At 37.7% G+C, this 14,298-nt stretch overlaps 1 protein-coding gene across 2 annotated transcripts; it reads right to left on the reverse strand.

The window, feature by feature from the left end:
• Positions 1-843: 843 nt before the first annotated feature.
• On the reverse strand, positions 844-14,287 carry LOC136240480 (kelch domain-containing protein 1-like). Of its 2 annotated transcripts, XM_066031469.1 has the most exons (5): positions 13,479-14,284; positions 11,347-11,501; positions 9,853-10,101; positions 6,515-6,686; positions 844-1,068 (listed from the first exon to the last, which is right to left on the reverse strand). In XM_066031469.1, exons 1-5 carry the CDS (start codon positions 14,158-14,160, stop codon positions 902-904), a joined length of 1,425 nt encoding a protein of 474 aa, XP_065887541.1. In that variant the 5' UTR covers positions 14,161-14,284; the 3' UTR covers positions 844-901. The 2 variants fall into 2 exon arrangements, with proteins under 2 accessions (XP_065887541.1, XP_065887542.1); XM_066031470.1 differs by lacking the exon at positions 9,853-10,101 and having other exon boundaries at positions 13,479-14,287.
• Positions 14,288-14,298: the final 11 nt, after the last annotated feature.

Raw genomic sequence — 14,298 nt, forward strand, 5'->3', positions numbered from 1 at the left:
GTCTAAGTCAGTAAGTGTAAGTCCTTGAAATTAGGTTAGGTAATCCTAAGGCTGCAGCACATAATGCTGTAGACCTTCAGTGTTGGTCACTGTAAAGTGTTAATAATAAGTGATTGTCAACTTTCAGTAACTGGTGTTATTGCAAGGTGTAAGGATAACTCGTTGAGTGAGATGAAAGAACTACATGTGAAGGTGGTTGTCATCATATGTCAGTGTCCACAAGGGTTCTTAACATTGGCTGATAATTAAAACAAGAACAGAAAGATTAAAATCAGAACAGAAACAAATGACAGGTTGTTCAATCAATTTACCATGTATGTATTATATAACACAGAATGCATGCACATAAATGTCTCAACTAAGTTAAGTGCAAATGGGATGTTTTCATGAATAGCATGTGAACAAGAGTTCATAATATATATACTAAGGAGAGTATCCTACTCTCATATACCCCTGTAGAAAGGCGTATCGTGAAGTTATGACGTAACGACAGGATGTTGTGGTTTGTGACGTACAGGAAGCCGTAAAAGTGCAAGAATCGTTAGCACCGTTTCACACTTGTGACGCTCAGGATAGCCGTATTCGTGAATGGCCTAGTAAGAAACGCCTACGAAGCGGTCTTAACCCATGAAGGAACGATTATAGTTGGGTGAGAAACGCTTAGAGCTGGAGTTAATTTGGTTGCTAGCCACGTTGGTAGGCACGCGTTCAATCGGTACCATGTTCAACGAATGACATCATTAATTATACAAAGAAAAACGGGCGAACTCAGAAGTGTTACATCATAACTTCACGATACGCCTTTCTACAGGGGTATATGAGAGTAGGATACTCTCCTTAGTATATATATTATGAACTCTTGATGTGAAGTATTGAATACATGCACGCCTAAAAAAGTTAGTTACACTGCAGCAGCACCAAACATCATTGGAATCACTGTTTCCAGACTGTTTTGATAGTTGAACTGATCAATCTGATGAAGTACCACATTGCTGACTTTTCCGAGATCATACAATGTTTTGTTGATACTGACTGTCATGAGACAAAACTGACGTAGAGAAGGGACTCCTAAGACATGTACAGAAGCACCAGTGAATCAATCAACTAAGAGTTCATAGTACAGAATATGTGTGATACATATGTTTCACACTGTAAAATAAAAAAATAATTTTAAAAAACAATACTCAGTAAAATCCCATTTATAATGACATGTTCTTGTCTATATATTGTATGTATATAGCTAATCCAAAACAGCCAATGGTGTGGCCTTATAAAAAGATGTGATATCAAAGGTGGCGGCCAAGAAATGACTGCAATGATATTATACTGTCACTTAATTTATTGACATATCATTGTAGCCATTTCTTGGGTGCCACCTTTAGGGACCCGCCGATTATGCTGGCATAATTATGAGCATAATAAGTGCCTGAAAGCATTGAGCATAATGCTAGCATAATGGGTAGAATATTTGTGTAATAGTATGAATCCTTAGTAGCTATCACAGAAAGATCGATATACTCTAATAGAACAGTCAGTAACACTAATAGAACAATCGTATAGGTACTATAGCTGACTGTTCTATTAGAGTATATCGATCTTTTCTGTAATATGCATTTTGACAAGTAAGTTTGTGCTTCAGCCACTTATTATTTATCCATAAACTGGAAATTATTGGTAGAGTATGAGAACTGAGGCATAAATAATTGGGCATAATTTGAGCATAATAGGTAAGTATTGAGCATAAATTTAAGCATAATAGGTAAATTTTTGAGCAGTGCAGCATAGCATAATAGGTAAAATTATGAGCATAATCGGCGGGTCCCTAGCCACCTTTGATATCTCTTTTTTTATACTAGCCTATTTTTTGAAGGACATACCCTTTTTTCACAGTTTGGCTGCTTTGACATTTCTTTTTGTTCTATTTATTTCTTTTTCAGGTAAGCAGATGAAGTAGATTTTAAGTAACATTTGTACTATTCTAAAATTTTGCATTATTTTGTAACTGCCTGTCACAGATGTATCCAGGATCTTGAAATCCATTTGTTTAGGCCATGCATTAGTTTCATTCTACGGGAGGGCAGATTTTTATTTTAACTAGATAGCTGAATTATAGCTACATAGCTAAAATGGCTCAGAATGCAGTTTTCTCAGACTGCTCTAGTTAGTCATCAAATTTAAAAGGTGCTAGATGGCTAAACTCAACCACCAGTGGTACAAAAAATCCTTTATGCAGTAAGAAAAAATGGGAGGGGATGAGAAACTAATAGTTTATTTGGTTTGTTTACTTTGTTATAAAATCCATTACATGTTGATACTGAGGTGCAAAAAAACTTCAACTAGTTTGCATAAGCGGTTTAGCCAGACAACAAATCACACTATTGCCGACTGCTCTATTAGAGTTGCATTACTGTTTAGTTTACAGCCTATTTTATTTTTTACTATTTATTTTTTTGTAGTACTGTGCTAGAACACACATTTTTTCTGGTACAATGCACACAGAATGTCCTAATCCATTGATAGATCTATCTACTCCAGCTGTGAAAAAGGATGCGCCCTCCAAAAATAGGTTAGTATGAAAAACGTATGATATCAAAGGTGGCAGCCAAGAAATGGCTGCAATGAAATTTATACTGTCACGTAAGTGACAGTATAGCCACATCTTTTTCGCAACCTCTGATATGACATAGATAATTTCCATTTAGTCAGCATAAGGAAACATTCTACCTGTGAATCTACACATAAAGAAATGGTAACTTGTATATACAGGCTTGATATTTTTAGCAGACCTTTGCGATCCCTACTATACAGTACTACCATACTGTATGATAGCAGATTGCAAGACCCAAGTTTGTGTATCATACTGATAAAGGCAACTTCTGATTAATGTTAGATTAGATTGATGCAACACTGGTAGACAAAGTGGAAGCTAAGCCGTAATGGAAATCTTTTTGAATTATAACGTGAAAACCAACATGTACCAAGCCAAGATTCCTTCTAGCTAGCACAAAATTTCAAAGTGTGGTAGCTACAAATGTCTTTTAGAATCTAGTTCTTCTGTTTACCTGTAGGTAGCAAAAGCCAGCATAGCTATACAAATGCTAAAATATATAAACATATAAATGGTATCTAATCCAAGAGCCCAGCTGTGAAAAAGGGTGCGACCTTCCAAAAATTGGCTATTATGAGTTGTTTTAGTTTATACTCAGAGGACCTTCAACCTACTATATTGATAATCTCCAAATAAAATACAGGCCCATAGCCAGGGGGGGGGTTTGGGGGGGTTCTGAAGAACCGCCCTCTTGCAAAAAAGTCCACAATTTTACCAAAAAGGTCCACAATTTTAGTATACACAGTGGTGGATCCAGGGGAGTGGGGGAGGGGGGGCACATGCCCCCCTTCCAAAAAAAAGTATACAAGATCAAAGATCAAAATACTCTAATATAGCAGTAAATTACTCTAATAAAGCAGTCTCAGTGTTCATGAGGCAGTGTAGCTTAACTATATGAAGCTATGAATAAGGATCTGAATAAGAATTTTTATATACTTTATAGTATATACATTTGGTAAAGGACAACCATTATTGCCGTGACCTTTTTTTTTTGTTATTCAACTTTTCAGCAAAGTGCATCCCCCCTTTCCAAACTCTGGATCTGCCACTAATACAAGCCCAAACTTTCAGTAGCAAAAGTCCATTGGCTACAGGTTACTACATACCACTAATAAGAAGCTGAATTAAGTGCTCTGAGTAGCTCATTCAGTGCTTATATTAAATGCAATGCATGATCAAGATACTCTAATAGAGCAGTCAACCACTCTAATAGAATAGAACAGTCACAATTACATTTTCTTTTAAAAGCTGTATGTAACTACTGCAAAAACATATTGAGATTGTCTAAACTTGAGCTTTCATTAAAACAATAAAAATTTTAGTGGACAAGCCCCTCCATGCAGAGCCCACGAATAGCATCCATCCTTCAACTCCATGAAATGTGTAAATTTCATTGTTTAAGACACTCTTTGTTCTGCTCCACTGCCCCTGTTGATCATGACAGAGTGCTCAATCTTTTCCAATCTTTTGCAGTCAGTATAATATATCATCATCACACGAAAAATGTAGTTAGTTTGATCTGAGTATTACAATCACATATTATAATACTTACAGCATTCTTAAATGCTTCGAGATCAATTTTGTCAATGTCAGGAACTTTTAGGGAGTTCCATTGAATAATTGTTCAAGGGAGGAAGGAGAATTTGTATTGGTGGTAGAGTTTTTTTTGTTAGTAGAAAAATTACTGGATGAGAAAGGTTACTGTGGCATTCCAATATATTATATTTAGACACATGCATGTGCAGACAGTATAATTACAGTAGCAGTTTTCCAGATGTCATCCATACAGTTGAGCTTACCTAAAAAATTGTTATTTTTATTGACTGAAATGTCACTAAATTCAACATTAGTATAAAATTCCGGGGGGCATGCCCCCAGAACCCCCTAGTTTCAGCATGCAAAGTATGCTGGATGAACACAGTGTGACCCAGTCTGGGAATACAGGTCTTATCACCCATATCAGCAGATTTGATTTTTCACCAAGAACACAAAACTACATGAATAAACTATTTAATTTCACAATCAAAATCAGCTAGACTTCGAGTGGTTGGTTTTGTTGGCTGCTTTTCCCAAGCCCAGTGGTGATCCGTACATGCAGTGTGGGGTCTTAATGGAGCTCTGGTCAGCCTGATGGTGGCTGTACAGCTCCGTGGTGTTGAATAAAGACCTATGCTGTAAATTTCCTTTCATTCGAACCAGTTTTGAGACCTGAATGGCCCACAACTTGGCCTAATTCATCCCTACGCCTTCCTTTTCAATTTTTTAAACAGCCTTTTGTCCTCCTTCTGGGCCCCCACCTCCCTCCCAATGGCAGATCCAGGATGGGGCATTTGGGGCAAATGCCCCCCCCCCCCTCATGGGCTAGCTACTTCTTTTGATTAGTACTAAACTTTATGTCAGACCAAGATCAATTTATAACTCATGAAAATATACAAATATTACTATTACAAATTCACCTAAAACCAAAGCGAATCAATCAACCAATCAAACTAGCTGTGAAATTGTCACCCAGCACCTTCGTGCGTACTAAGTGCCTCTAAAAATAATTATCGTGTTGCTGCTTTTAAAGACATTACTAGTCTTTTAAGCAGCTTTTAAGACTTTACAACCATCTACAAAGGCCAAAATGGCAAAAATCAACAGTGAGACACTATACTAAGAGGTGATTAATTTGCAGCTTCAAAAATGCAGCAACTAGCAAGAGAACTGATCTTGCTCTCCCAACCACTTACAACTTAGCCTGTTTGTGCCCCTCCCCTTTCCAGCTGCTGGATCCACCCCTGCCTCCCCTTTTGGAGTTCGCCTGATACAGCCAACCCCAGTTTAAAAACTATCTAAAATGATGGGAAACTTAGCTGCTGGCTACTTGAACAGTGGATGCTCTGGAAGGTAAGGAATTGGTCTAAAACGTGTGAAAATTTGGTACAACACACTAAATACTTAAAACCGGCATTTCTCGATACTTTAAAATAGGCAATAAGACCCCTTTCCCAGACTGGGTCACATATAATCTGAATCATGCCACACAAAAAGGTCCACTTTTCTTCAAAATGAACCTACCCAGATAAAACTCTGGCTACGGTCCTGAAATATCTCATGCATGCTAAATATCTGTAACAATTGATCAGAACCTTATACCTGGAATGAACATATTGCACAGATAGCAAGCAAAAATGTCACTACATTATAACCTATACTATTGCAGGGTATTTGATAAGGCAATATGGTGCTCCATTGGCACAAAATGACCTGGCTTCTGCTCCAATTTTCTCAGTATTAGTTCAGTTTTGTGGCTAATACAATTTAAGATTGAGGTGATTGACCCAGTGGTATACTACTGGTGGAGCAGCAAGCATCTGGGTTGGGCCAGTTTGACTTGCAAGTCAAAATACTTATCAAAAATCCTGTAATACTGCCCTGTCAGTATATGTCAAACTTGATGAAACTGTTATGGTAAGACCAAGCAAAGATCAATGGCAAGCTTGTGCTATATAGGGACTACTATAGATTATTTCATTGATGTTATACAAAGCCTTAAAATTTACCTGCCCTAAAACAGCTACACTGTATAAACAATAGCTTAGTTCCTGCTCCATATCTTTCCTGAGCAACTGTAGGCACAAGAGTTGATAGTCATTGTTTTCTGCTTGACAATTAAACTGTGGAATTCTATAGTCAACTTCCCTAGACAAGATCAGTTTTGTACCCTGCCACACCTTGGTATGTATTTACACCAAATGATAACCAATAACCACTGACATCACATTGCCCATACATAACAAAACTTGTTTACCAGCAAGGTTTAAAGTTTGTATCATACACAGAAGCCATGTAAATTTAATAACTTCATATGATTAAAAACATTTTTTATATACTCAGCATGAATAATATTTCCCCACAATTTACCAAATTCAAACATCCTCAGTGTGTTGACTCCCTTTCTAGCAGATCCTGGAATTTCTTTGTCAACATGTGCGTTACCACCAAATGCCACCACAATACATTCTTGTACACCATCAGCATAGTATGGCTGTGCTATGTGCCAGGCTGTTGGCTTGACTCCTTCAAGAGTTGGTAACTGTTAGAACATTAATAGCAACACTATTAATTTACACAATAAAGAAATGCATCTACATATAAAATGTGTGTACATAACAATTTTGTGATTGTTGGCAGCTTAACATCATACAGTATGGTAGTAGGGATCATATGGAGGATTGGGCTTTCCTGAACAAAAAACACACCTTCTCCAAGACAGCTTGGCAGTATATATAACTATATATTGGTTAGACATAAAATGTACCCCCAAAAACCTCCAACGAGTTTTTCTATGAAAAATTCTATTTAAGTGAATTTTCTACTAACTGACTGACCTTCATTACTCGACTATGATACTGTGGTTAATAAATGTTATAGGTTTAATTTCTTCATTGTTTGTCATCTGAGATGTCACCACTGCAGCAGCTACTAATAGACTCACCTTAGTCCTTCTTTGTTATTTCTTTCTCCATGAAGGTGTTGATTCACGAGAATCGTGTGTAATTTTCATACTGACTGGATTGATTGTAGAAGCACTTCTTGTACCGTTCTTTGCTTGTAACACACTGTATAATGGGTGGAACAGAGCTGAAAATGAAGAGGAATGGCCACAGTATTTGATAATACCATACCTGTTTCACTGCCCATATAAAAGTCTCAATAGTAGCAGTGAAATTTATCCCGTATTTCACTGACAGCAGTGAAAAAGTTGTAATTGCAATTTCATTGGCTAGAATTTATGTTAACAATGTAGCGCCAATTAGTGTTGACGCGTGTTTAGTACATAGTGACAAATTGCGTATATAGAAACGCTAATGCACAGCATGCATATATGCAGCGAGTATGGTATTAACTGGGAATAGCATGGGTAGCAGTGAAATTTGGGATAAATACCACTCTTGTTGTATTGGAAATGGTAAATTTCCAATACAACACTAGTGGTATTTATCCCAAATTTCACTGCTACCCATGCTATTACTAGTACATAGTTCATTTTTATGATGTTGGCACCATTCATTCCTTTGTTGCTATATTCACCAGTAATAAATTATGTTATTACAAAAAAGTAAACACATAAATACAAGGAAAAATTTACATTTGAGTATATAGAGATTATAGGCAATGAAACCAGGGAGACACCTGTAGCTATACTAGTGGACATTTAATCCTACAAGGCCGGAGGAGATGGTCCGGTTGCACTGGTCAGGCCTGAGCTGAACCAATAATCTGGAACTGGACCAACTAGCTGACCAGCTCAAACTAAATTACTTTCATGCAATCTCTGGACGATCATATTTACATTTCAGATGTTATTTAAAATGCATGGCACGAGTAGTTACCTATAGTTTCTCAGCCTAACTAAAGCACAAAACTACACGTACAGTACTTCAAATTACCTTACAGTACAGCATAGCATTCGTATCATTTTGTACTGAAATGATTGTGGGTTCTACGTGTCACGTGTGCTGACAGTTGGCATTAATTTATCATGTGTATGGTAGGTGCCTTCTTTGATTCTAAACCAGCACACTTATATCACAATTCAACCTTCATATATAATCATGAGCATTTCTTGGCTTGGCTTCTTTTACTGAGCGAAGGGCTGGCAGCGACAAACTAGGTGCCTCATTCCGTGGCAGGAAGCTGTACACCCATACATTACATGGCGGCCATCTGGATAAGATCTTGAGTAGAAATCACTCCTCTTCAACAACCCACTCATCCTGTCGAGATGCTGAACAAACTCCCCACATCGCGCCATTTTCGAATAGTGATTGATCTTGTGACTGTCCACCAGTATATTTACGTGATGATTTGTTCACTTATATTGCTTACAAACCAGTATAGCATGTATAGCATACTACATTTTGTAGCTGTGTAGCTATTCACTGTATCCAGCTATGTAGCTGCCTACTAGTAAATACATTAATTAGGCCACTCCAACAAAATTCATTGTTTCCCATTTCCCGCCCGCATGCAGATTTTCTTCCCGCATGGTCATTCCGGCATTATTGCTGTCAATATTCATTATTTATCCTGTGACTGCATAGGCAGTATAGCAGTAACTAGTTTAGCATTCAGAAAGCCCATTTAGCTAGCTTTTCACTGTTAAGGTTCTTAATTTAAATGTTTCTACTCTATTCTTACCTGTAAGATAGTTATGAATTTCGAAAATTGGTGGAAATATCTATAATGAATAATGGATAATGAACCGCCCGCCCGCATGTATTTTTAAGGTCAATGGAATGGGAAACAAGGAATTTTGTTGGAGTGGCCTTATAGGATATTCTATAAGGCGGTTGCATGGGTTCCCTGTGAAATTTGGGAGGAAAGTTGCAAGTTGCTAGCTCAGTAGTTTTACTTTAAACTTTAGCATCAATTTTAATGCATTTTCAAGCCTTTAAATTTCAAAAATTCTGCAGCTCCTGGGGGTTGCACCCCCAGACCCCCTTGAACTTCTAATTGCTATAACTAACTGTACACTGCATGGGCCTAGCAAGTTTCATGCTGTGTCTCCTGTCTGTCAGGTCTACAATTACCTATACATATATAATACATAGAAAGTCTGAAGAACAACAGATAGCTACAGGCTTGAGATTTATATTGCTAGCTAGCAGTGAGATATCACTAAAACTGCATATCCGAGTGTCGAATTTTCAAAAATTTTCCTGTGGGGGCATGCCCCCAGACCCCCCTAGAATGCTCGTGCTTTGCACTTCGCAGAGTGTGTTTCACACACTGTGCAGCACTTCCTCTCTCATTGGCAGCACCATGTATATAGTAGCAGCTTCAACATATACAATGGCCTGACCAACTCAATTTTCCCTCCTCCGGCCCTGTCCTATGGTTGCCGGTATTGTTGAGAGGCAGCTTTATAACTATTAGAATAAAATGTCTGCATGCTAGCTAGTACAGCTGCAGGTGAATTCAACCACCCTTGTTTCATTACTTTTTCTCTACTCAAACATAAAATTTCAAAATATCTTTATTTCTCTGTCAGTATTTCTGCACACAGATAGCTAATACATAGCTTCACTATTAAAATGTATTTACCTGGCATATAATATATGACATGCTGTTCATCTCACATACCTACCATTATAGACAGTCCTACATAAACAAGGCACTAATTAGGACTTGCTTACATGTAGATACAATATTACATTCTGCATATAAAGTGATGATTATACAATTGTGAAGGTCACCTTTTTCCATTTGAAGTTCTCGATGTCATCTCCATCAATGTCCAGTACCCACATGTCACTAGTGATATGTTCTTCATCGTCTTTACCCCACAGGATTAACACCTTCTGTGTTAGTCGAGGACCTCCAGACCATATTGTATTACCGACCTCATCAGGATTGACCAGACAAGTAGCAGTGTGGAATGTCAGTTTTCCTGGCCACTCCAGTGGAAACACATTATTAGGTGGTTTCAATGAATCGGTGAACTCCTACATATGTTATCTATGCATAAGTTATCTATACACCTTTGATAATTTCATTTGCCACAATAGTCATTTGTATTAGGTGTTTGTACTAAGCACTTCTTTAGGTGAGAATTAAACACCTTACTGTGTTAGGACTAGGCGAACAGTTCCCCAATAAACTCTTTGGCTACAATGGTATATATTTTGCGTACATTCTGTGTATCAATGTCAGTTGAATGAAACCTGCTGTGTTTGCACATTTCTTGAATTTCCTTCTGTGTTACCGATAATAACAAGCCAAATTTCAGCCACTCAAGTTGCATTGGAATTATACAGTGCTAGAGTATTGTACAACAAGAAATTCGATTTGTACTAGTAATAGCATGGGTAGCAGTGAAATTTGGGATAAATATCACGAGTGTTGTATTGGAAATGAAGATAAATTTCACGAGGCGAAGCCGAGTGAAATTTGCCATTTCCAATACAACACGAGTGGTATTTATCCCAAATTTCACTGCTACCCATGCTATTCCCAGTTAATACCATACTCGCTGCATATACGCATGCTGTGCATTAGCGTTGCTATATACGCAATTTGTCACTATGTACTAAACACGCGTCAACACTAATTGGCGCTACATTGTTAACATAAATTCTAGCCAATGAAATTGCAATTACAACTTTTTCACTGCTACCAGTGAAATACGGGATAAATTTCACTGCTACTATTGAGACTTTTGTATGGGCAGTGAAACAGGTATGGTATTAGTACAAAAACTACGTATAGAGCTAATAAAATTACAGGCATTTAATTAATCACTCATAACTCATGACTGAATCTAGGTATATACAAATATGGAGCATGGCTCAGTGTGTTCACCATGAACAGATGAATATACGGGTATAGTGTTTTCCCTAAAAATTAATTTCTCTGTGTGTACAAACAAGAAAGCATTCCATTGATGATGATGGTAAACTTTATGTCTAGTGCATTGTAAACAAGCTTCCATAACTTATTAGTGTACAGGTGCAAAACAAAAATATTCTTAATAAACAGGCAAATCTGGATTTCGTTGATTTGAGCTTTGCTTTACTGCATACTGAAGTGATTATAACAGGTGTAAAGGTTCTTATGTAGTAACCGTGTTTCTAGTTATATACTCAATACATTTTATGGCAAAATAGAATGCCAAATATAACAGGATTTCTCTTAGTCATGATCAGTCAGTCACATATTGACCTGAGGAACATTTATACTTTATAACTTACTTTGGTATCAAGATTAAAAATAAAGAGATCATCACTTCTATCCTTCATGTAGTTTCCAGCATATATCACAACTTGGTTGCTGTTTATTCTGGTGAATGTCATTACACCCATTGGTTCTGGCCTCTTGCCTCTTGTTGGTGGTGAACTCCACTCCTCTGTAAACAGCATGTATCTTATGATGAAGTGGCCAACTCAACAGAACAAGTATTTGATACACACCGTTTCAAGATATACAAGTGCACCAAAAAAATTGGAATTTTCAACTGGAGTAGGGACCATAGCACATCGATAAAAGTACTGAAACAAGCTGGAGTAGTGCACGATATTAAAACAATAAGAAGTGTTATATCCCTACTGTGCTCCAAGATACCATAACGGAAATGCACAGTAGGGATATCATAACACTTCATCTTATTGTTTTACTGTGATTTAATACCGTGCGCTACTCCAGCTTGCTTCAGTACTATTTATTAATGTGCTATGATCCCTACTCTAGTCAAAAATTCCAATTTTGTGTGTGATTGTTTGTCAACTTTTTTTTGTAAATAATTATTATGGCTGGTGAACCCATGCATACTGCATCTGAAATGGTGCCGCATTCCCCAGCTATATTAATTATTGTCTGAAAAGTAGAGTATCTGTTGTCAGCTATGTTCAACCCGTTACACGAATCAAGAACTTTTCGAAAAGCATCTCTGTAATCCACACATACCGAAAGAAAGAAATGGTGCCACACACCCCAGTTATATCAATTATCGTCTGAAAAGTGAAGTATCCATTATGCTTCATTGTTGGCTATGTTCAACCCATTACACAGCAGTACGAATCAAGAACTGTTCAAAAAGTATCCTGCAATCAAAATAGCCACTATGAAAAAACATAGACAACTTCCGTTACGAAGGGAAGCCATCATGTGCTACCACCAAATCAACACTTTTTGCTGTCAGCAAAGATAAATGGGACACAAAGGAGGACACTGTTAAGTCCATGAAGAATGCATTGTATGTACTGCAGTATACTAAAAGGCACCTCTCGGGTTGAAGCAATGCCGAACAGTGAAAAAAACAAGTCCGTAGCCTTAGTCATTATTGAGTTATGCTTGTCTGAAGGCATCAGTCAGTCAGTCAGTTACTCAGTAGAAAATTCTGTTAAATTTTTATTGTTTTTAAATTCCGTAACATAATGAGGATTGTCCGTAGTGACGTCACTGTTGCAAATCCCTACTTGTACTATATTATCTATGACTAAATCATTCCACCATACAGCTAGAGGTATAGCCAACTGTAAGGTGTAGTTATATGCCATTACAAGGATGATATCATTGTTGTTACATGAGACTAAAGTACATAGAGCCTAAGTAGAGATGATATCATCCGAGTGTATAGAAAATTGGGAATTTATGGATATCAGATTAAGCTTCTGCTGTAAGTGTACACAAAATTTCAGCTATAGCTACTAGAGAGACTATAATTGTGAGTCATGACTGGGTCTGCAAATACAGGGAAGATGGGTACATCAATTTGCTTAGTTAGTACATTATGGAAGTTTCATGACTCATAACTTTCCATAATCATGCAATTTTTAGCTATTTTAAACTTTAAATTATAGCTTTGTAATGCAAATTACAGAATGCAGATATTCTATTCCGGTGCTAATATGATCTGTTATGTGATGGGATATACTGTGCCCACATGCCTGGTTTTGCAGGTACAGTCACAATACAAGAAGCAGCCACATTATTCGCCTTTGTTTGGGGCTGCTTGAGTCATGCCTAAAAAGGAAAAAGGATTATGATGAGCCAGCCTCAGGGTGGCACTTTGAACTCGGTAACATTAGGCCTACACACACTGCACATATATCACATATAACTATACTAGTGTTGTCGGGGGGTAGCCAGTGCCCACACAAAAACCCAACAAGGTGTACAAGAGTCCCAATATTTAAGTATTTCAAAACGTATTTCTGTATTATTTCAATAAATATTTTATGTATTTATATGTATTTATAATTGGATTTCTGAGATAGTGTACGAGAGTCCCAAGACGTTAGCTACCCCTCGAGTGTTGTACGTACTACTATCAGTTTACACATGCACACAATTCCATGTACACTTGCATTTTTGCAGGACTTACTTTGGAGCACATCAAATTCAAAGTACTCATTAGTCCAGTATTTATCGTTGATCATAATAGGCCCATACGGCTTGCAAGAGGCACCATTTTGAAGATGCTTTCTTTTCCTTGGTTCAGTTCCAATTGGACATAATCTCTCTTCCCTGGTCATTCCTCCAAACACACACAACTTTCCCTTATATCCCAGTGTCCCACACAGATACAATGGAGGTGGAATATGCTCATTTTCTACCACCTCCAGCTTCTTCCACTTATAGGTGGTCATTTTGAGGTGATAAACTTCACTTGAAAATATCCCATATCGGATCTTAGTTGCAGACTCTTTCTTTATCATTTTTGCATTGTGTCCAGAAAAAGCGTACAGGTCGCCATGAATTTCAACCATATTACAGCCACGACCCAGCTGGGGCATATCATCTAGGGTATCTACCACTGTTGGCTGCTGTCTCCATGTCCTCTCCTTCAAATCGTATACATCCATGTTGGCATAATGTTTGCCATCCTGGCCTTCACTTATGGTCGGTAGTTGTTCTGGTCCGATGATGTGAGGAAGGGAGGGACAAAGTTTTAATAGTTCCTCGAAACCAGGTTGTATCGCTTCAACTTCGCCGCCCCATACGTATAGCTGTTCTCCAATAACCACCCCACACCCACCATTTCGCCTGGAAACAATTGCAGACATTGCCGGCTTTACAAATCACACAACTAGCCGTAATCTGATCTATATGATAAGCATCATTTCGACTCGCATCATTTATAACACTACAGTGTATAGGTGGTTGCGCTCATTAGTGACGCAATCTAGGGAATTCTAAGGGGG

The sequence above is a fragment of the Dysidea avara genome, chromosome 12 (genome assembly GCF_963678975.1).
Source record: "Dysidea avara chromosome 12, odDysAvar1.4, whole genome shotgun sequence".
Classification (NCBI taxonomy): Eukaryota; Metazoa; Porifera; class Demospongiae; order Dictyoceratida; family Dysideidae; genus Dysidea; species Dysidea avara.

Coding starts and splice junctions, on each gene's coding strand:
- LOC136240480 (XM_066031469.1), bottom strand. CDS start 14,160: ATGTCTGCAATTGTTTCCAGGCGAAATGGTGGGTGTGGGGTGGTTATT. Junction 11,502..13,478: donor TGAATTTGATGTGCTCCAAA/GTAAGTCCTGCA, acceptor TGCTGTTTACAG/AGGAGTGGAGTTCACCACCA. Junction 10,102..11,346: donor TTTTTAATCTTGATACCAAA/GTAAGTTATAAA, acceptor TAACATATGTAG/GAGTTCACCGATTCATTGAA.